The 23,214-nt window shown below is 40.8% G+C and overlaps 1 protein-coding gene across 2 annotated transcripts; it reads right to left on the reverse strand.

The window, feature by feature from the left end:
* Positions 1-3,173: 3,173 nt before the first annotated feature.
* On the reverse strand, positions 3,174-11,864 carry barhl1b (BarH-like homeobox 1b). 2 transcript variants are annotated; one of them, XM_042228042.1, is made up of 5 exons: positions 11,368-11,864; positions 10,467-11,200; positions 7,847-8,069; positions 6,556-6,855; positions 3,174-3,798 (listed from the first exon to the last, which is right to left on the reverse strand). In XM_042228042.1, the coding sequence occupies exons 2-5, from the start codon at positions 10,915-10,917 to the stop codon at positions 3,483-3,485; spliced, it is 1,290 nt and encodes a 429-aa protein (XP_042083976.1). In that variant the 5' UTR covers positions 10,918-11,200; positions 11,368-11,864; the 3' UTR covers positions 3,174-3,482. The 2 variants fall into 2 exon arrangements, with proteins under 2 accessions (XP_042083976.1, XP_042083975.1); XM_042228041.1 differs by having other exon boundaries at positions 10,467-11,864.
* Between the last annotated feature and the right edge of the window lie 11,350 nt (positions 11,865-23,214).

The raw sequence follows: 23,214 nt of genomic DNA on the forward strand, positions 1-23,214 counted from the left end.
ACTCAGACAAAGCTCCGTATGGTGAAAACTGTTCAGAGTTGAAGATATGGGAGAAATGTCCTGTAATATTTTCAATTGGCAGACGTTGACAAGAAGAAATAAATAGAACGCAACATTACCGTTAATTCATTTAATCCTGCTTATTTAAAAGCTGCTAGAAAGAGTTGACTCCATGCCCAGGCTTGCCTTTGTCCCGCTAGCCTTTGTTACCCAGTGAGCTCTGATTTAGCGCTTCTTTCATTGGTCTTTGTGAATGAAACGAGTCGCATTATTGTGGGTGTTTCCATAATCTAAAAAAGAAAAGACGACTTTTCAAAAACTATTTGAAAGCTTTTACGAGTTACATAAACTTTAGCTAAAATTACTTTGTGAACACAAAAAAAACTACAGCGTCCACCAAACTGCCATCATGCCATTGTTAATTTGTCTTGTGTACATTTTTTTCTTGTTTCTTGTTGAGTCAGGATGTTTAACACAAGAACATCCAGAGGTTGTGGGAAGTTGTCCTGTTCAAAGGCGATAAAAGATTAAACACTAAAAAGGCTAAAGAACATTTTTTTTCGTTCTTTTTCGAAAAAAGCTCTTTAGTTATGAGCTTAGTTGAAAATATCAGGATTGTGATTTTTTTTTGTACATCACACCGAAACCATTTTTTGTGTGTTAGCGACCTTTTTGTTTTGTTTTTTGTTTGTTTTGCTGACTAACCAGTGAAGGATATGTAACACTATCAAATAATGGTAATTTAGCTATTATAATAATGCTGGAAACAAGGCAATTTATTGATCTCTTACCAACAGTACTTTAGTAAAACATTAGCTTGCGTTTTGATTACCATACTTTAGGACTAATAGCTGGCTAGCAAGCTAGGTAGCCTTCACCAGACTAACTAATAAGAAACTTTTGCTGACCTAACTCAAATAACGCGATCCAAAATGTTTGCATTACTGTTGCTTTAAGGACTGAAATCTTTGGCTGATACCAATGAGGATTTTTAAAATGACAATTTAGCTGATACCTAATGTGGATACAGCTTTGTTGCTATTTATCTCTTTTTTTTTTTTTTTTGACAACGAAACAAGGACGTCTAAAAAGTCTCTCCCCCTTTTTTCATACTAGATTTGGAAGACAAGATTTGGAGTTCCTGGTGTATAGTGATTGCGAAATTGATGCTTCGCAACATTAAACATCATCCTGTATGCTAACTGGCTGATATTAGCCTATTGCTGGATCAACAAATTTCTGTATCTTTAACTTATTTTCTAAGCTTCATCCAATTTTAGTGAAAAAAAATAGAGAAGGAAGGTTTTTTAAATACACTTTCAGTCAGTTTTTATCAGTGGTACTGAAGTTCTTGGTGGTTTTAACGATGCCAGAATGTATCGTCCTAAAACTACAACATATGCCAGTTTCAGTCAACATATTGGCAAGTGTGAGATATTCTTTCTCCTCTGCAGTCCAGTGGAAGAAAATACAGAAATTAGATGTTTCAACTGTAGACTGTGTGTGCGTCTTCACTGAGTCGATCCCCCAGTTCTCCTCTCCTGTCTTCCTCCCTAACCCTCCTTGTGATCCGAGAGGAAAGCTTTCATTATTTGCTGAGATTGGGATGTCAATCCCCGCGCCCCTGACCCAAGTTTGTAGTTCTCCGCAGTCATATTGGGGAAATGATTAGTGGGGTTATCTCCCCTCCACTCCACGAGGCTTTCATTCCTCCTCACGGCCCTCTGTACCTCCAGGCAAGGAGCGGATCTCTAACTGGGAGGCTGCTGCTCTCCTTTTACTCTTTCTCACTCCCTCTTTACACTTACTGATACTTCATCTTCATCTTCTTCATCTTTTTAAGCGTCTCTGTTCATTGCTGTGTCAGATTATTTTAAAGATAACCTCTCCTTTCTCTTCAGCTATTGGGCCAAAGGAAATTTTAGTGGAGTGAATGAAGTCGTGGGTGACTCTGCATGGAAGCGAGGACTAGCTCAGGCTAAAGTGTGCCTCGTTTTGCTTGCTTTTTATACTGAAGCAACACACATAAAAGATCCCTGCATCGAGCTTTGGTTCATTTATATTTTTGCTGTGAAGACTAAAGCATTATTAGTCTTTTATATTTTTATATAATAGACTAGTTTGCCATGTTTTTGGAGAGATACAAATATATATTTTTAGATTTCTAATTTCTCTTTTATGTTCCAAAGAACAGGTTTAAAAAACCACCCTTTGTGGAAAAACTGGCAGAAAAATCTTTAACATTCTTTGTTTTTAACAACCAAAGTCAAACACTGTGTTTGGATTATTACACACATGAGGATCTGTGTGTAATAAAGCGATTTTGCTTTGTTTTGAAACACTTGTGTGCTATGATGGCTTCAAACGTTATTCCAAAATGACCCAAATGCACATAGCATGTGGGATGGAGACTTTAGGGATGTGGGGATAAATTGATATAATTTCTTATCTGACTGAGCGCAGATATAATGGCCCAAATGAAAGCACATTTCGCTTGTGCGCACGAAACTGTAAAATTAGAGCTTTTCTTTTATGGCTATTGTTCGAGGGGGGGAAACACGGCAAATTAGGCCATGCGTTTCTTGAACATTTTAATTGATCTATTTTTCATCTTCCCTCGCGGATTTTTTTTTTTCTTTTTTAAAAAAACAAAACGCTGGCAATGCATCGCAACAGTCTTACTGCAAGCTGCACATGTGCCTCATTGGTCCACTGAAAGAAATAAAAGGAAATATAAAAGCTTTCACACCACGAGCATAATGCAAATTACGCTTTGATTGTCTCTTAATTTCATCAAAAGGTTGATGGTTTCTTTTGTTTACTTTTTTTTCTTTTGAATTAATATTATTAGTGGAGTCCGTGGGATTAGGCAGAGTCACTGATCTTTTGGGTTTAAGCCTTTTTTTCCCTTTTTTTTTTTTTTTTAATGTCAGTCGGGAGCTCAACGAGACTCCATCCGCACTTCATTAACCCTGAGCCCGGGACAATCCACGGTAAGAGCCGGGGGATTTACCACCAGCCTTTCACATGCAAAGAATAGAACAAAAAATCTCCGAGTCATCCAACAAGAGACACGGGGGCTTTTGCTTATATAATCAGCTGGCACTCTGCACAAGTAATACCTCCCCCCCCCCCCCCCCCCCACACACACACACCACTCTCTTGTTGTCTCTCCTCCCCTACATAAAATGTCTCGTTGTTAACTGAATCGGTCACGGATCCTTGTGATGGGACTATAATGATCTTTTGGCAAGTTGGGAGGTGATTTTTTTCTCCTTCTCTTCACTTTCCCAGTCGTCAAAACCCGCCGGGCCGGCTAACTGTATTTTTAATGCAATTTTACGCATCATGAAAGCGCACGTTATCGGGCCGTCAGTCTGATATTTCACGGCATGGTCAGCCACTAAGTGGAGCCCCCAGATAACAGGTGCCTTGCGTGGAGGACAGCAGGGGGAGCTGGCTATCAAACCCATTATCGACTTTCAATTAAAACCTATTAAAGTCTTTTGTCTAATCGTTAACATCCTACATGCCAAGTCGTGTCCGTCAGCCTGAACTCCTTTAACCCCCAAAGCGCCATGGCCGAATAACTTGGGTCCACACAGACTTGGAGGATGAGAGTGGGGTTGGTGCATGGGTGGCTGATTGAAATTTGTAAGGATGAAGGGAGGGGTTGTGGTGGTAGTTGTGGTGGAGCCGCTGACCAGCTGTCCCCACGCTGATCCCCGGTCTGCAGTCAGCTCCAGCCCGGTCACCAGCTGTTGGAGCCGTTTGGCAGAGGAGCGCGCATCCAGCACCCTCAAGGAAAAAAGAAGGATGGAAACAATCAATTTCCAAATGGGGATCATTTAAGGCACTTAAACAATTGCGCACATGACATTAATATTTCATCTCCTGCATTGTTTATGGAAAACGAATTGGAGTCGCTGCTGTTAATTTAGAAAAGTGGGAATGAGAGAGAGAAAGCGAGAGGGAGGAAGGGAGGGAGGATGGCAGGAGACAGGGGCTCCATTTTGGACAGAATACCCTTCTGCTTTGTTGGCGCTCCTTTAAAGACATTAGCTGGAATTGATCATTATTCGATTGAACTCTTTGCAATGTGTGTGTGATGTGATTGTGCTGTAGTCGTGTGGCTGTGTGTGTGATTGTGATGTGAGTGATGGTCTTTGTTCTGTGTGTGCTCGTGTCTGTGTGTGTTGTGTGCCTGTCGTGCGCTTTTGTTTTGTTTTATCTGTAAAGCCCTTGCTGTCAAAAAGGAAACGAAACACCGCATCGAGCGCAACTAATATAATATTAAGTGGAAAAAAACGCACTAACATTTCCAGAGACATCTGCTTTTTTTTTTTTTTAAAGATTAGAAAAAGTGACAACTGTCCACCTTTCCATTAATTAAAATCAACACCACCAAACCAAACAGAGGAGGGATAGACAGTTTTTTCCTATAACTTCTTCATGTAAAGTGATTTAAAGCAGCAGGATGCATCTCCCCAACTTTTGCTCAATAACACTGACATTCCTTAAAATGTCTTTTTAATAAATCCCACTGACGTTTCGCTAAACATCAAACAGGACTCTGCTCATACCTTCATACTTCTCATAACAAATTCTTCTTCTTCTATGATTATTTTAATTTGCTAATATCCAGATTTCTATTTTCGTTTTTTAAAAAAATGCCAAATTAAAAAAAATACTCAAAATGATTTTTTTTGCTGTTTAAATAAGCTGTATTTGTTTAAAGATACTTTTTGCTATGTAAGCGGATAATAAGGTTGTTTTTTTAAAAAAACAAACAAACAAAAAAACGGCGCATGTGTACACAGCGCAATCCGAAATAAAGAAGTCACCCGCCCCCCCCCCCCCCCAAAAAACAAAAAGAAGCTAATTCAGCACAACACGATCCCCCAAAAAATCAGAGCTTCGAGCTATCGTTGGCTTCCTCTTGGCTGCATCAAGTGTTGCTGCTGTTTTTGTCCACCTCGTGTAGCTTCTTCTGCGTGATGCCCCGCGTCCACGTGTTGATTCCACCTGAAAAGCCCTCCCGTCACACACTCAAGCAGCCACTTGATTAAATGAAAGACTTTTATTTCCACATTTATAAAAGTAATTCTCTTTTACATCAAATCCCCCCTTTTTTTCTGTCCAACTTTTGCTGTAAATTTCACCAGAAAAAAGAAAAAGAAGAAAAAAAGAACTTCACGAAATTGGGGAGATAATTTGGGGGAAAGCTAGAGGAACGAAAATTTTATTAATAATAATAATAATAATAATTAAAAAATATATAATTAAAAACGATCCAGGAGATATACGAGAACCACTCCACAAGTTTGATATCTGCAATATACATTTTTTTCACCAAAGGAGAGTATTAACAATTAAGGGTTATCACGGGTTTCATATGAAGTAACATAAGTAATCCACAATGTTCAAATACATCTATAGCAAATCAACAGGCGGTTACACCTGTATGCGGACCCGAGTCCAATCATTTATCGAAAAAAATACAAAATGAATAATCACTGAGGTGATTGCCTTCCCCTCTGCGGGGATCAAACAGCTTTTAAATAAATTACTTGACAACTTTACTCAGCTAAAAACTTCAACTAAGAACAAGAAAAAGACTTTTATAGATTTCTTTCTTTTCTTTCCATATCTCTCCTGTATATGTGCCTACACGTGGGTCCGGGCAGGTAGTCCATCCTTTCTCAGACAATATGTGTTTTTGTTTTTTTTTTTGTGTGGTTTTTTTTTTCTGTATAATTTCTGATGGCTAATCTAGCCTATTATGTTATACTGGATCACCGTGGTCTGAAAGAGACGCACTAACAGATCAAACAAACGGGAAAAAGTTTTCTTTTAAAATGAGTCTTTTTAGGTTAAAATGCAAAATATTCTTATTTACAGGTTCATGACGGCTTCACGTGTAAAGAAAAATCAATGACAACCTAGAAAATCAACGAAAATAGAAAGAAAATCCCTTCATTGTTCCGTTAGCTCTTCAAATAAGCTATTATTCAGATTACAGGGGTGGTTGTTCGTTTCCACCTTTTTAATAATAATAATAATAATAATAATAATAATAATAATAATAATAATAATAATAATAATAATAAAGGTCTAATTAGCATTGAACTGAAGGTCAAAGTGCCACCGACAAATGCAGTGTATCTGTTTTTTGAGAAAAACACTGAATACTGTAATTGGGTTCAAATAAATACATAACTTAGATGCTTTGATTCATATTGAAAAATAAATAAGTTATAAATAAAGTTCCTGCCCCCAAAGACACAAAGAAAAAACACTTCCATACAGGCAGCGGGGGTCTCAGTCACAAAGGTCCGTCCGTCTGGGTTCATCGTGGATCAGTTTTCACCATTTAAAGGCCGAACAGTTTGTTTTAGTCTTAGTTTTCTTCGGTTTTTTTTTTTTTTTTACTCTTTCTGTCTTTGTGTCGTTTATTCTAACGAGTCCCAAGCTGCCAGGATCGGCGAAGGAAAAACCAAAAAAAATAATAATAATAAAAATAAGGAAAAATAATATCTGCAGGGGCCCGCTCACCGCTGCTGAGCTGGCCGGGGAAGCACGCCGCTCATAGGAGGCAGGGGAGGCGGAGGAGGTGGCGGCTCGCTGGCCCCCTGCAGGCCGTGGAGCAGGATCCGAGGAACCAGGGGTCTCTGCAGGGCCGGCGGGGGCGCCGATGGGCCTCTGTACAGATAGAGGGCAGCTCCGGGGTCCAGGTTGGACACCAGGCTCTGCGGGTAGAAGTACGGGGACGGGAACATCCTCTGCAGGGCGGAGTAGTTTCCAGCTTCGGCCAGAAGCTCGAGTCCTACCGCCGTCTGCCTCTTCCACTTTGTCCTGGAAGACATAAAAGATGTTTTTAGGTTTTAGCTTCTTTTTTTTAAGTGTGGAGCATATGTATATCTGAATACGTGTCTCGTGTTTGACACACCAAAATATCTCCCATCTGTTTACCTGGAATCCAATTAACATTCAAGTGAGGTTTTTTTTCTTTCTAAAATCACTAAAATCTCCAACCTGCCACATGTATTCACACCCAGCGATGTCTGTTAGGTTGCCAGTGTGCACTCCATGCAGGTGAATAATTCATACTAAAGATAATTGAGTAGATATAGTAGTTTGTTTGAATTATTAATATGCACACATGCAATGATACATTATTCATAGTCCAAAGTGTTGTTTTTATATTTATTTATGTCATTTAGCTGCCTCAGAGACAGACTGCAGATAAATAAAGTTATCTGAACCCAAAACTATTTTTATTTATTTTACATTTGTTTCCTGTGCAGCTTTGCTAATGTATTTGAAAAGCTGATATAGAAAATATATTTTTGAGGTCAAGTGACACGTCTCCATCATGTGATGCCCTTTTAATTTTTTCTTAAGAGTATATAAAATACAAATATCCAGCACTAATCCACAGAAGTGCTGCCAGTCAGTAAGTGCTCCCGTAGATGTACAAGTTAGAGCTGAAATTTTTATCTAATAATAAGAAGAACAACAACAAAAAAATTAAAAAAAATAATAATAAAGCAATTTGTCCCTCTACTTCAAACGTGAATGCTGTTTTTATGATTTGGGATCAGATGTCAGATATATTTAGTTATTCTAACATTTTATGGACCACACAATAAATCAATTAATAGAAAAAGGCAGGCTGATCAATAATCGAAGTTAATGGTTCGTTGTCGTCCCGCATTCACTCAGATATGAGGTGAAATCTTGCCACCTTCAGTTGGAAAACATGGCATCCCGGGTCATGAGCCGGCCGTGAGAAACGAAATTAACCCCCACCCCCCTCCCTTTTAGAAAACAGCAGCGTCTTTACCTCCGGTTCTGGTACCAGGTCTTGACCTGCGTGTCGGTGAGGTTGAGGGAGGCCGCCAGCTCCATGCGGTCCTGGACGCTCAGGTACTTCTGCCGCTCGAAACTGCGCTCCAGTTGGGCCAGCTGGTGGTCTGTGAAGGCTGTCCGGGCCTTCCTGGGCTTCTTCAGCCGGACCTGAGGGCTGTCTCTGCTGCTTGAGATCTCTCTGTCTCCCTCCTCTTTCACTGGTTGACAGAAACAGAGTCAAACCAAAGTTAAGGCCTCTCCCACAGCACACAGTAGATATTTTTTGCGTGCAGCCTCCACAAGAAGAGGAGGCTAATAAATCTGTGCACGACTGTCCTAAAGGGCAAACAACTATCAGTAAACACAAACAGAATAAATGGTTTGTCCTGTTACGTTGCGCTTACCTAATGTAGGATTTGAAGACGAAAACCACAAAAATACAGAAAAGTTCATTTGACTTTAAGGATTTGTCAACATTTTTCTGTTTTTTGTGTGTAAAAAAAGCAAAAACTTATTTTGGAAAATTTTGATTGGAAATAAAATATATATCTATATCTATACAGATATATAGATATATACACATATGTGTGTGTGTGTGTGTGTGTGTGTGTGTGTGTGTGTGTGTGTGTGTGTGTGTGTGTGTGTGTGTGTATTAAGCCGAACTTTTGACCAGAAGGCTTTATTTTGTTTTTAAAGTTTCATTTTTAAATGAACACAAAATCACTTTCTGCGGGCTCCAAAGTGCACCGTTTAATCTGCAGATATAAAGAAATCAATTTTAAAAACATTTCTAATGTGAAAATACTTTATAATTTATTTTTTAGCCAGCGATGAGTTGTATCTACGTTTTAGAAGAGCTGTCATTTTCGAGTGAAATCACGCCACTGGAAACTGCGCCTATAGGCTTATGGAGCTGTTTGATTTGGCCTTAAATTGTTATGAAAACCTATTCCAATATTCACCCTTCCAATTTGATATTTTCCTGTTAGCAGATCCACAGCCTTTGTTCTTTGTACACGTGGTGTCGTGTCAGGACCAGCATTGATATGTAGTCCTTATAGTTAATTCTCTGATAGTTAAAAAAAATATAAAATAAAATAGAAGAAGAAGAAGAGAAAGAAGAAGAAAACAATAGAAGCGAGTAAGGCGAGAGATCTTGGTACTTGAATAGTTGAGTCGTCTCAAGAAGCACAATAATCCGCCTAATTGAGCCACAAGGGAAAGGACGAGCCTTTCAACCGCGACCGGAGAAACTTCACAGGACCGTGGACATGAGTGGAAATCAAGAGCTGGGCGGCCGGGCGCGGTTACAAATCTGATTAGCGCCGGGGACAAATTACATCAAATCCCTGATATATTACAGGAGGCGGATTCGTGGAAATCAAAGTTACCGTGGCGGGAGCCGCGCGTGGGACCCGCGGCTTCTTCAATCAATCAGCGCGTCGCATCCACTCTGTGATGCATGTGAGCGCACGGGCGGAAAATGTTGAAGAAATCAGTGACTTTACGTTTAAATGAATAGCTTAACATAATAATAATAATAATAATAATAATAATAATAATAATAATAATAATAATAATAATAATAGTTTGTAGGTGTATTAAGTGTGATTTTGTTTGTATTTCCTGTTGTAGCCCACAGCGGTGGAGTTCTTTCCAGGCACTGCTTCATTAAACTGTCAGTGGAGGTGGCACGTCTGTTATGGCTGACATGATTGGAAACAGAGAGGCCCTTGATGGCATTTATCTGGAGGCGACCCTGTCATCTCTACCATTCGTGCCTCACTGACATCAACAGATGCTTTACGGATATTCTGCTTAACGCAGAGCTTGAAGCGGACCCCGCGTGTTTGCGTGTACAGGCAGGCAGCCGTTTTTGTTTTGTCTTGTTTTTTATTTATAATAACTTGATAAAAGGCTCTGGTCTGTCACCATCCAGAGGTAACCAAGCGCGACTCATTTTCACGTCGATATTTTGCTTATCGTTGGTCATCGTTCCGGTGACCTGCTACTAATCACATAAGAGCAGTATGTTTGTATGATCACCTGTGTCTGCATATTTTATTAGAAAATAGATGCCTCGATTTTTGTTTTTATAGTAAAAAGATTGATTATCAGGAAATAATTTAAGACGTTAAAAACGGAACTTTTATTTTATTTTTAATCACCAGTCAACACTCCAAAATATCCAAATTAGCCTTTATTTTGAAAAGCTGATCTGTTGTTGTTCCAACTTTATGCTCTATTTTCTTCCACATTACACTAGCTTACACATTTTGTGCCAGACCTTTACATGACCCTTTTATTTTATTTATGACTATCGTGTGCAAAATGAAAGGCGAAGAACAATAAATCAAACATAAACATCAATCAAAAATAAATAACTGAATAAAGATATAAGTAAAGGTTTCAAAGTGTTAAAATATAGATTTGAAAAACTCATTCAGTGGAATTTTTAACTACCAAAAGTTTTTTGTTTGTTTTTTTGGTGATGTTGTCTTGTTTGTGTGTGTGTTTGTTTGTTTGTTTTGCATGAGCCAAATATGTATTATGACGTACAGCAGGCTTGCCTCCATTCTCCTCTGTAGAGTAGGCAGGCAGTGTGGCACCCTTACCTTTATATTCACTGTCTGACGATGAGTTGCTGTGGATTTTCTCCATAAAGTCGTCCGCGATCTTCGAGGCCAGCCTCCCCGCCTCCTGAGTCGGCTGTCCATTGCTGGAGTAAGGAGCGCAGGCAGCCAGAGGCTTACAGTCCGCGAGAATATCTCTGATGAGAAACGACGAGGTCACGGTCCTCTGTTGCGACCCAGCAGATATCTGCGCGTGCTGCAGGTGCGGTGGTAGGCCGACGCCGTGACCTTGCCTCTGGGCTACCTCATCCACGCACTCCCTCCTCGGCGACGGAGGCGACGAACAGCCGCTCTCCACGTCTGATCTGGGGCTGAACTCCAGAGGGGAGCGGCACTCTCCCACCAGACTGTCCCCTTTGGACACCGGACTCCCAGGCCTGTGGGACAGCAGAGAGTCGATGCCAAAACTGGACCCATTGGCGGACGCCTCCATTGTCTTGATGAGACCTCCTCAAACTGACATTTGGTATTCAGGACAAGTTTTTATTTTAGGGCAGAAGGGGTTGTTTTAGTCTCAGCTGATCCAGAATAGAAGTGACCCCTTTCCGGCATCAACACAAATATTTTTGGATATGCTACAAATGAAGATAATTCACCCGCTACTTCCAGTCCCCCCGCCCCCAGCCGGCTTGTCGTTATTTTTAGGCCAGATATTTCCACGCTAAGATGAGTTACACGAATGGTCCATGATTCCAATGTTCGTCTTTCGGAAAAGTCTAAAAAAATAAAAGAGAAAGAGAGCGCGTGAGAGTCGAAGGAGTCTCTCTGAAATCAACCGTAGGAGTCACAATCGATTCGTTTGGCTTCCTTCGGGATCAACTCCTTCTGTTTTGAGTTCAGAAGCCTCTCCGGGTAGATGAAGCGATCATTGCTGACATCTCACCTGCAGAACCCGAAAATACCCAGAAATACGGAGGATTTGTGGAGCAGCAGCCGCAGCTCAACGGCGTCTTCGGGAAAAAGCTGTTCAGCACCATGGACAGGGACAGCGTCAACCCCGAGACGGGACCGGGGGACAGTTTTCAGGGCAGCTGGTCATGAGGCTTTGCGGAAGACAGAGGCAAACTGCTCGCATTCCTTCAAGGGGGTCGGGCAAACCTTTAATAAATAAATAAATCTTTTAAAAAAGAAACCCAGTAGAGTGTGAGAGAGAAGCGTCCGAGAGCTGCTGCAGGAAAAGAGAGCAGCAAAAGAGGAAGAAGCGGAGGACGCAGGACGATGAGATGCGCAACGCAAAAGCAAAAATAAAAAAAAAGCTACGATAAACTGGGTTAAACAGTCACATCTGGCAAGTAAATTGACGAGATGTGGTTGGGGTGGGAGGGAATCCCAAAAAATTGAACTTGAGGAAAAGTCAGGAGCTAGGTTTTAAGAGCGCCTCGTCCACGTGAGTCCCCTGTGACAAGCCTTCATTGGTTGAGGGGAGCTGGAAGTGGACCTCCCCACACGCCCACTCTCTCTCACTCACCCCCCCCCTCCCCCATCCTGGCTCATCCTCACTTTGATAAAAGAGACACTGAATTCATCAGGAGACTCAGATCCAACTGTTTACAGGCAATTTTCACACTGTTTGCTTTCATTACATCATTGATGAGGCTTATAATGGGGTTATTATGTGGGGCGGCTCGCTGTTTTTCTTCTCGACTCCTTTTCTTTGACTGGATTTATTTCCCACCTCCACAGATTCCATTTATACAGTTTTCTTCCCTTCAACGATTTAGTTTTTTTTTACTCTCACTAATTTTACTTTTAGTTAGTTTTTTTTTCATTTGTAGGATTTTCAGGTTTAACCTCGATTACAACGATTGGTGGGTTTTGACATTGCACTATTAGTCTAGAGCAATGCCAGCATTATTATTATTATTATTATTATTATTATTATTATTATTATTATTATTATTATTATTATTATTAATTATTATTAAAGATTAATTATTTTATAAACATAGCCTATTTATTTCTTTTTATTATTACATTCAATTCAATTCAATTCAAATCAATTGAAGTGGGGCTTCTTGTGTTTTTAAAATTTATTTTAATTTAATTTTTTTTCATTACCTTAAGTTGCAACTTTACAAATCATTAATAAATATATATATAATATATATAATATATAGATTATAAACATAAAAGTTGCTTTTCTTTTCTTGGTCTCGCGGGTGAACAGTTATCATTTAGAGCATAATAATGATCTCATTGTCGCTGGTAATTATGCACAATAGTCCGAGCAGCGTGACGCCAAAACTTCAAGTCGCCTCAAGTGCCATTGTGCGCACTTTTCACCTTAACACGCGTGAAATGCCATTGTGTGCGCGCCTTGAGCTCCATCCTGCACAACAGTTTGCCCCGTGCGACGGCCTCGACAGCCCCTAATAATCTAACTAACCCCCCTCCCATCAACAACGACAGCCCCACAACCCCTCCCCTCATCTTCCACCCCATGTGACCACCAGATTGGAGGCGCGCGTCGGTCTCAGACACCGGCAGGTTAGTGAATCCGCTCCCCGCTCCCATGGGGTCCCATCACGGCTGCAAGCTGTCACATATGAGGCGGGGACAACACAGATATAAGGCAACACACCCACCCTGACTTAGCTGTTTCTTTCTCCTCTGCTTGTGCATGAAAGGAGCAGTGGTTTGGTGCTGTCTCGATTTTTTTTAACTTCCCCTCTTTATTCTTACAGTGCCATGCATCCACAGGCTCCAGCGATGTTGTTGTGAATTAATTATAAGGTGATTAAACCGACTTCTTCCTGCTTGGGATCATCATGTGGCCTTTAAAACTTAGAGAAGCTTTAATTATTCCTGTTTGTTTCTTTTAAAAAACCCCAAAGTCCTCTTATGTTTAATTTAATTTGAGTGCTCATTATTGTGTTTTTATTTTTTGACCATAATGTAGGGAAAAACACAATAATTACATTTAAAATTAATATTTAGAAATGGAACCAAAGATCCTTTTAAAAAAAAAACGACAATAAATTTGTAGGTAACAAATAAATCAACAATTTAATTAATTAGTTAAGAGATAATAATGACAATAAATAAAAGGGGTAAATATCATATGTGTAAAAATAATATTTGTATAGATGTAGTATATTATATAATATATATATTAATGTAAAAATATAAATATAATATAATATATAATATTATTATATATATAAATATACCGGTAATCTAATTATTTTAAATGTGACTTTAAAAATAATCATTAAAAAAATTACAAGTTTGCAAAAATTTTATGTTTGAGTGTCTTAATTCATTTAGATCAGTATAAAAATGGAAAAACACAGGAAACAGAAGATATTTTATGTCTCTATTTTCCCTCATTAAATCGTTTTTGGATCAAACAAACCACTAATATCGACTACATGAGCATCTTGGTTTTAAAATTAAATGTGTTTTTGAGTTTAAATTTAACATTTTAGGCTTTTGGTTAAGTTTCTAAATCCTGGAGTATGTGTTTTTTGGCAGAAGACAGTGGAGATAGACTGTAACTGTAAGTGTGTGTGTGCTTGTGTGTGTAGTGAAATGATTTGGCTCATGCTTCTGCTGGTTTTGAGCAAGTGTCCCTGTGGTCAAGTAGAGTTTTTTTTTCCCTTCAGGAAGTGGTCAGAACTTGAGGGCCAGTGCAGCTGTTAACCTGGTGTTGATACACAAACACACACACACACTTTCCCTTTTTCACGATCTTTTTCTGACACACACGCGCGCGCACACACACACACGCACACACACACACACATACACTGACTTTGTAGGAGTATGTTATTGATCCATGTTAAAGGAAGGAAACGGGGATGTTTTCAGGAAATGGACACTGAATGGTCAGTTGCTGCCTGTCTCCGCAGAACTCACCTGGTTTAATAATACTTTATAATTGACCCACATTAAACAGCCTTCCACTTAGAAAACAAAATTGGCACCCTTGGGCTATTTTTTGAAGTGTAGACTGTTTTTTCTCTGGCTGGAATGACAGCTGTACAGTTCAATTTAATTCAGATTATTCAAGGCCAGTATGGATGTAAATATTTTATGCTGATCAGTCTTTTGTGCAGAAGCTTCAGTGGGTTTACATAGAGCCTGAGACATGATAAACTGACACCAAGTGCAGTTTCATCATAATAGTCCATACTGACTTGTCAGTGTTAATAATCTATCTGCAGATATGTGCTTTATTTTAACCCCTCACCCCCATTGTGCATTACTGGATTCCTGTCCATAAGCTTTACTACTAATAATGCCTGCTGGGCCTTCTCAGCTTTCCATGCTTTTGCAAGGAGGAGGAAAAAGAGGAAACATTGTGCTACATTTTATTTACTCGCTCAATTGAGCAGACGTGTTAAATATGTATCTAGATATGTTTTGTAAAAACGTGTGTCGCCTTTGAATAAACTTTGGCATCTCTATCGTTTCGGAACATCGAGTAAAGCGCGTCTTTCGAGGAGGATGTATGTAAAAAGATGACTCCTTTAAACAAACAAACAGTGTTTAAAAAAAGAGGGGAGGAGGGAAAAAAGGAAACAAAAAAAAGCTTGCTCCGGTGCTGGTGCTGCACCTCGGACCAGTCAGGGATGCAAATGATGCACCTTAACGCCATCAGGTACTGGAGTTGACAGAAAATAATGAGAACCCGCTGAATCTTTTATAAGGTTAACACTCACATTTCCCAGTCAGCTGTCACACAAGAAAGAATTTAGCACATGCATGCGGGCAAAATAAACCTTCATCGTCTCATTAATGCTGACAGGGCCCTGGACCGGCAGCTCCCAGCGCCTGCACCGCCACCACCTTCGTTTTGTGTCTGTAATTTGCAGCGGAGACAGACCCCCTTCTCCTGGAGAGAAAGAGAAAGGTAGGAGGAGGGAGATATTACGGAGGAGAGTGAGAGGGAAAGAGGGGAATGGTAGGGGATCGAGTGCAGAAGAAAAGAGGAGGGAAGGTGGGCGGGGGGGGGGGGGGGGGGGGTGAGAGGAAAGATGCTAGCGCGCAGAGTCTGGATCCCACTAATTGGGAAGCAGTTGGCATATGATCGCAACTCAGGATTTGCAGCTGCTCATACAGAGACCGTCAGAAGAAGCACTTGAGCGGCAAAAGACCAAAAAAACAAACCCACTTTGATTTAATTGGAGGCCTAACCATGGTGTGTGTGTGTGTGTGTGTGTGTGTGTGTGTGTGTGTGTGTGTGGTATAGTGCATGTGTGCATGTGTTGCCTGCAGGGCTGGGGCCATGGGGAGGTGGGTGGAGTTGAAAGGATGAGTGGGGGCATTTGTGTGTGAAGGAAATCATCACTCTAGCCATCAATGTGCTGCTCGCCCTTCCTCCATCTTTGCCACCTCTCCTCGTCCTCCCTCTCATCCTGACTCACTCTCTGGGGGCGAGTGGTCACCGGGTGCCTGTGGTGAGAGGGTATCAGAAGAGGAAGGGTTTTGATTCTGTCCCAGGAGGGCTTCCTGAGCAGCAAAATCAGAGCCACAAAAAAAAAAACAGTTTCTCCTCCTCCTTCATCCTTCTCAGTTTCTCTTCATCTTCTTCGTCCATCAATAGACTTGAGTTCAATACAGGATGAGCAGTGTTTGACATTTCTTCTGCTATACTCTGTCGAATGAGACTCACACAACTAGAGGAAACCATCATAAACTTTCCTTCTCCCGTGAAAGCAAATGTCACAGACATCCGTGACAGCTTAATGTCCACGATGCTGACGTGGCATGTTCAGCAAACACCAGGTCACGTGTCTACTTGTTTGCACAATTTTAGCCATTTTTCTTTTTTTCTTCAAGCAAAGTAATGACCTTAATTTGTTGGTCATCAAATTTTGCTAATTCATTATCAAAGTGGCTAAGTGAAGCACTCCTTTCTTGGCAGTTTTGAGTGGAGAAGTTTGTTTAGCAGAGAAATGTGGTAAAAAAAAAAAGGAGATGTTGTCTTCTTCGTATGTTTAAGTTAAAGTACATCCAAATGTGATTACATGACCATTTAATACAATTTCAGTATGTTGTGTTTCTCATTAGCATCACACCATTGCACTATTGATCGTTATAATAATTAGGATGCCTCATTTGGATCTATTAGCTTTCATCATTGCATGTTCATGCATCTGACTATGCAGCTTACCCTCCCGTCCTGCTCCGTAGGCTCGGTGTGCATGCCTCTTGCAGCCAGTGTTTTATTATTCCTGACAGAGTTCAATGAACACATCTGGTCAGAGGATAAGAGGCGATGGAGGGATGTTGCCAAGAGGCAGAGAGGTGAGTGAGGAGCCAATGAAGAGGGGTTTGGGGAGGTGGAGGACGAGGGCCTACGACCATTCATCATAGCTGTCCCTCATGAGCAATGCCAGCTCTTTCAGGCAAGGGCCAACTTTCCCCAGCCTCTGACCCAGAGAGAGGACCTAAACAATGACGCATAAGTTTAAGGAGCTCTATCCTTTAGTGCTTTTGTTGATATTTTGTTTTAATCACCACTTTAGTTGGTTGTTAATCCTCCCAGGTGTTTGTGTTTGATAGTGATGAGTCATAAATAACAGGGCAGACAGATTTCTAAGCGTCAACAACAGCAAAAGCAGAATTATGAGGATGTTGTTACAGAACCATAAAATGTTACTGGGAGGAGGAGATGCAGGCAGATGGTTGGGTCATCAAAGTGTATCTGAACACACTTTGTTTCACATTATCTTTTAGCAGTAAGTTTCAGATTCTCTACATTTTTTTCAACCACAATCCTGCATTCTTGTAAGTGATAACTGTAACTCATAAAAAAAGATTTTCCACTAAGCCAGACTAGGTATTCTTTGTGCAAAAGCAGTAATCTGATTACTTCTTTTCAATAATTTGTGGCGTAAATGATGAGAATGTGTAGAAGGAGTTGGCTTTTTGATGATACACAACATGACAGTAGCAAACCAAATACAGTGCAGGCAATGACTTTGTATTAAGCAATCTTATTGGATGTAAAATCTTGTCAAAACAAATCTTTTTAGACCAAAATGTCCAATATGCCAGAGAAAAAGAAACAAAGATAATCAACTTAATGAAATGGGCTGAAAAATACACCCAACACTGATGTGTCAAAAACTGTAGTTCCTCAAGTGGCTGGCTCCAATGGCATGTTAAAATGCCTAACTTTATGTTTATTAAGATTTTTGATATAAGGGAGAAAAAACAATCAGACAACACAACAGCAAGGGCAAAAACACACAAATAAGGTAAAAGGTTACACAGCAGCAACAAAAACACTACTTCAACACTGGCAATAACCAGAAGTAAAACACTAGGGTGGTAGACTGAGTTATTTGCGATTGATCAAAGAGAACTTTGTTTTAATACATGATCTAAAAAAGGTTGCCACACATTACTAACTTACTAAGTTTGTCCTCTAATGTACACCTAATCCTCTCCATGTGCAGTAGAGGAGTCAGTTCTGTTTGCCACATTTTGAATTGAGGTACAGTGTCAGACTTCCAGAGAGTCAAGATCATTTTCTTAGCAATACCATTCCGAACAAAACTGTAGTTTGTGCAGCAGGGCTGAGGTGTAAAAGGGAAGAGGAAGATCCAAACAATGCAGTTATTGAGTCCGGCTCTAATGTGCAATTGTGCATATCAGAAAAACATTTAAAGATGTCCAGCTAATAGTTGTACAATTTGGGGCATGTCCAAAATAAGAAGAAAAGGCCTAACTTTATAGCAGAAATAAGCATGTTTACAGCCTGATATATTTTTTTAAAAAAGTCTTAATATTCTTACAAATTCTGAAGCTATATTAAGGCTTATTGTTATGCAATACTCAGGAGTTAGTGAGGGTGAAAATGTTATGCGAATTCCAGGCACCAAACTGGAATTTTCAACTTTGTGTTGTTAGTAAACTGCAAAAATAAATAAATAAATAAACCTTTCTAAGAAATCTGTGCTCCAATTTTAGTCATTAGAGTCTCTCTTGCGCTCTCTCTTTTAAAAATAAAATAAAATTCTATGTTACTTACCCAGACCATCTGCCCCTTGCTAACCAAGCTTGCTAACATCTGCGTTAGCACTACACCTACTTGCTTAAAATGGTCATTTCTTGTAATTCACTTCATGGTGCTCATTTATACACAAACTTTGGATCTAATGTTATCTCTATTTCATGTTGTTCCTTATTAGCCGACATGCAGCCAGTTCTGCCTACATTTGATTTGTAAGCCTCCGTAGCTGTTTTTAAACAGCAAATACCGTCTAACTGTAGACACAGCCGGTCTACACTTTTTGTTCCTGTGCTTGGCAGAAAAAAATGCAATCAAGTCATTCAAAGTAGAGATAAGTAACAAATCTAATGTATTATTTAATGTACATCCTAAAACAATTAATCGAAAATAGGTTTTCACTAAGCAATGACAAATATTATTTAAACACCTTTCTTTTCTATTTTGACAGAATCACCTGTAACACTTCCCAAACTAGTGCAATAATAATTATCCCCCCTATTTTTTGCCCATTAAGTGCAAAGCTCAAGAAGTTCCATACAAAGTTTTAAAAATGCTCATGTAAATTTGCCGGAGCCTGAGGCGATGTCTTCAAATAGCTTGTTTTGTTCAAAAAGTGCACATTTACATTGATCTAAAGCAGAGAAAAGCAGGAAAGTTTCACTTCTGTGCAAGTGGAACCAGGGATTAGTGCATTCCAGCAGCCAAACATGTGCCAGTAGTAGTCAGAGAGGCTGGTTTTCCACATGTATTTGTGTCATAGTTCAATGTTAATCTGTCATGTAGTCTCCTTCTGAGTGATGGTATATTGGTGGGTTCACATTGGGCAGGGGGTCTCCTGCAGCTGCCACAGGGAGACACACACAAGCTGGTGGAGAGCCGGTGGAGACATTCGGCTCCAGCTACTGCACCTTCAGGAGAGGCAGAAGGTCCAGGTTCACACCCCTACCCCCTGTCCCGCCAGGGAACACACAGGCGGGTCGGGCCCTTGGCCTTTTCCCTCCGTGTGGGGAAATGGGGGCGCTGAAGAGGCCGTGCTTCATCCATGAATCACATCATGATTGTCACTCAGGACAAGCCCCTCCACAGAGAGACACACACAAATGAGCATATGCACAAGTAATTAAAACCCAGTGCTTGACAAGATGCTGTAGAAACCTGTTAAAGTACCTGATGTGCTTCACCAGGAGACGGATTACGTTGGGTCCTGCAAACTATTTTAGTTATTTCATCATTATCTTGTAATGTCAGAGAAGTTCGAACATTCCTATTATGGCTTTCCAGAGACCTACGTAATCATTTTGTCCCAACAACGGTCCTAACCACCAAAAAGTATTCTTATTCTGTTTTATTAGATGTTGTTGTTTTTGGCCTTACATTGTTTTATATTTATTAGTAGTTTTAGGACATCTTTGGTAAGTTAATTAACATGCCTTGTAGATGGTCTGAGGAGCACTTTGATGTGGTCATAACTGTGTTATCTTCTATTGCTCAGTCTTTAATCAACAAGCTGTTTCCAGTATGTTAAATAAACATTATTTAATACATAATGAGAAAACATATATGTATTTTAGAAGATTTTCCAAGAGAAAAACCCTCAGAAGTACAGAAGAACTTCTCAGTTTTCCAACTTAAAATCAGTTTTATGAAAAATGATGAAAAATTCACTTTTAACTTTGCTGGCAAATTAATTACACTTACAAAATTTGCGCGCATCTCTAACTGTGCAAATTCAACCAGATAGCTGTTCCCACTGGAATATTAACATTATGTCAATACTTCATTTTTTGAATATCACAGTTGTCATCAATGCTCTTATACCACGACAGCACATCTAATTAGCCTAGCTTACATTTTAATTCCATGACTACAAACTCAAACTCAAATACTTTTTTCACACTAACTAACCAGAAGTTACTAAAAAAATGTCAGACTCTCTTCTACTTTTATTTTGCACACACACACACACACACACACACAGACACACACACACAGTCACACACACACACACACACACACACACACACAAGGTGGATCACTGTGGGGGGTCTCCAGCTCTCTGTCCTGTCCTTAAACTCCCTGCTTCCTAATTTGGCCAATATGCAGGTAATATGTGGGGTCGCAACATCTCAATTATCACACCTCCTGTCAGCGACTCCCAATTCTCCACTCGCCACTACCTTCCCCTCCAACATGCCTCCAACCCCCACCCTCACCCCTCCCGCCGTCACTTTTATTGCTTCATTAGTATGCTCCACATGCTCCGCCGCACACCCACACTCCGCGAGCCTTCAAACCCTAACAACTTTTGGCACATCAGCACGTGATGAGGGGATGATGAGGGACTCTTTCTACTAAAAGCCCACCTGCCTGGCGCAGTGGACCATTTTTTATTTTTTCTGAGCGCGCGGCCAACCTGGGGATGCAGAAAGTAAGGGAAACAGTTGTGCAAATGAGTGTGAGGCTATTTCCAGGCATCACATCTGAAAAGTCATAGCAGATGAAATGATTGGACTAGAGGTATGGGCTTTATTTTAAGTTTTTTCAGTACTTGTGCCAATATAATGACTAAGTTTTAGTGCCATAGACTGAGAACATTTTTTTAAATTTGAATATTTAATTCTGTGTCATCATATAGCATCTATTCGACCAAACAAATGAAAGTCAGTGTGGAATCAGATGGGTTTTTTTATAATCTTAGAGCTACTAATAAAATTAAAAGAACAGTGTTAAGGAAGGTTGATGATGTCTTTGCGCAGTCATCTATTGAAGACCTTTACCTGAGTAAAACAAGTAAAAGGAGTAAACAAGAATGAGACCAATCATCCAGTGTCCTCTTCCTATACTTGACAGTTTTGATGGCTGATGCTACAGACATATTGGGAAAAAATACTGAAGTTGGATGCACCTGCCACAGTTCACACCATACATGGATCACTCATCCCTTCCCCGCTCCCATGTGCACCTGCCCTCCTGCAGGGATGCCTGATTTCTGCGTAAAATACCTGTTGGGATGCATGCAAGCATGCTATATTTCCTGTCACAAACATCCATCCCACAGCTAAGCAGGTATGTCCAAGGTGTGCTTAGAAAGCATGCGCGCACATGTGTGCGTGTGTGAGTTGGGGGCCGCTCGGTGCTGAGAATAAGACCCCAGAAAATGCTCATTAGAGTTGACCTTGGCACTTGGAGCGAGTGTTTGATGGATCGGGTACAGGGCCAAACAAGCCCCTAGGGAGCCATGATCTTATCTCTTATTGTACACACACACCTCCCCCTCTGCTGACCCTACTCCACCCCTTCCCTGCTCACTCACACTCCTCTACTCTACACGCATCACAAGCAGAATAAATCTGTGTCTGACACTACAGGAAAAAAGAGAGAGAGAAAAAGAGGGAGGAGGGGATGGGGGGGGGGGGGAAGAGGCCTTGCGGGAGTAAAGGAGAGAAAGAGAGGGAAGGCAATGCTTGAAGAAAGGTCGGGGGAGGGGGGCGACAGGAGGAAAGAAAAAACACACAGAAGGCCGAGGAAAAACCAATAGCTCACTGAGGTGTCATTACCTACATAAGTCAGGTCTGTATGTGTGCTTTTAAAAAAATGAAAAAAAATGTCTGAAGCTCATGGCCTGTTAAAGGGAAACTGAAGAAATTGGCTGAGTGGGGGAGGAAGGAGGGAGAAAGGGGTGAGGATCAGTAGATGATGAGTCTGGGATGAAAGACGAGCCTCTCAGGTGTCTCCGTCTTCATGGTTTCATCTCTTCCTCTTACTGTCCTTCTAATATATACACAAACACACACACACACACACACACACACACACACACACACACACACACACACACACACCCACACACACACATGCTCACACAGACAGGTAGACAAACACACACATTCACAGTCTTGCCACCGCAGCCCTCATGTCTACCCACTACGCTCCCAACCGGGGGGACACACCAAACACACAAAGAGACATGAGGCAACATCCACCTCCAGGATAGCAAAGTTTCTCCCCCACCACCCAGCATCCCCATATTCACAGGGGTGGCATCACAGGCTTGTGGGCTCTTTGTGTTCTCTTCTTCTGCTGCAGCGCTACGGGGAGAAAGTGACACTCTGAAGTCTTAATTGAGGTTTACCTGCTGTTTTTTTCCTCAGTGTTGTTGTGCGTTAAAGTGTGGTTAAACTTTATAATCAAGCCTACAGGGTTTACGGTGTGAAGCGCTGAAAGCGAGGAGCGTGTGATGACATTACAAACACAGTTGTTTACTGGGCTGCTAGCAGCTGCTGCAGCTAGCTCGCTCACCTGCACCTACAACAACAACAAAACTCTGCCACACTCTCACTGTCAGTCAACATCCCTCTAAACAAACCGCTGAGTGTTCCCAGAAAAGGAATTCGAGTAGAATGCAACTATTTACTGAATCTTTGGGAATGCTTGAATGGCTCCCTCTCTTTTCACTTTGCACTTGGTCCCCCCAATTGCTGTCTGTCAGTCTGTCTTTGCAAGATCTGGAAGGGACTGAGAGACTGATGTCTCAGCTCCTCCAGGATCCCACCAGGAACGCCTTTTGACAGTTGCAGGAGCAGCAGGATACAGCGCAAAGATGTTGCTGTAATTGCACCTGGTTGCGTCATGAAAAAGTAATAATTTGCTGTCAAGGACGTCAAGGTGTCAGCGTTCGGCAGGAGTTGATAAGGTATTGACTGCCTCCAGAGTGCTCACTCACTCACTCTCAGTCACACTCCTTTATAAAGTTGACTCCCAGAT

The sequence above is a fragment of the Haplochromis burtoni genome, unplaced genomic scaffold (assembly GCF_018398535.1).
Source record: "Haplochromis burtoni strain Fernald_Lab_line unplaced genomic scaffold, NCSU_Asbu1 Contig_298, whole genome shotgun sequence".
In the NCBI taxonomy this organism is placed as follows: Eukaryota; Metazoa; Chordata; class Actinopteri; order Cichliformes; family Cichlidae; genus Haplochromis; species Haplochromis burtoni.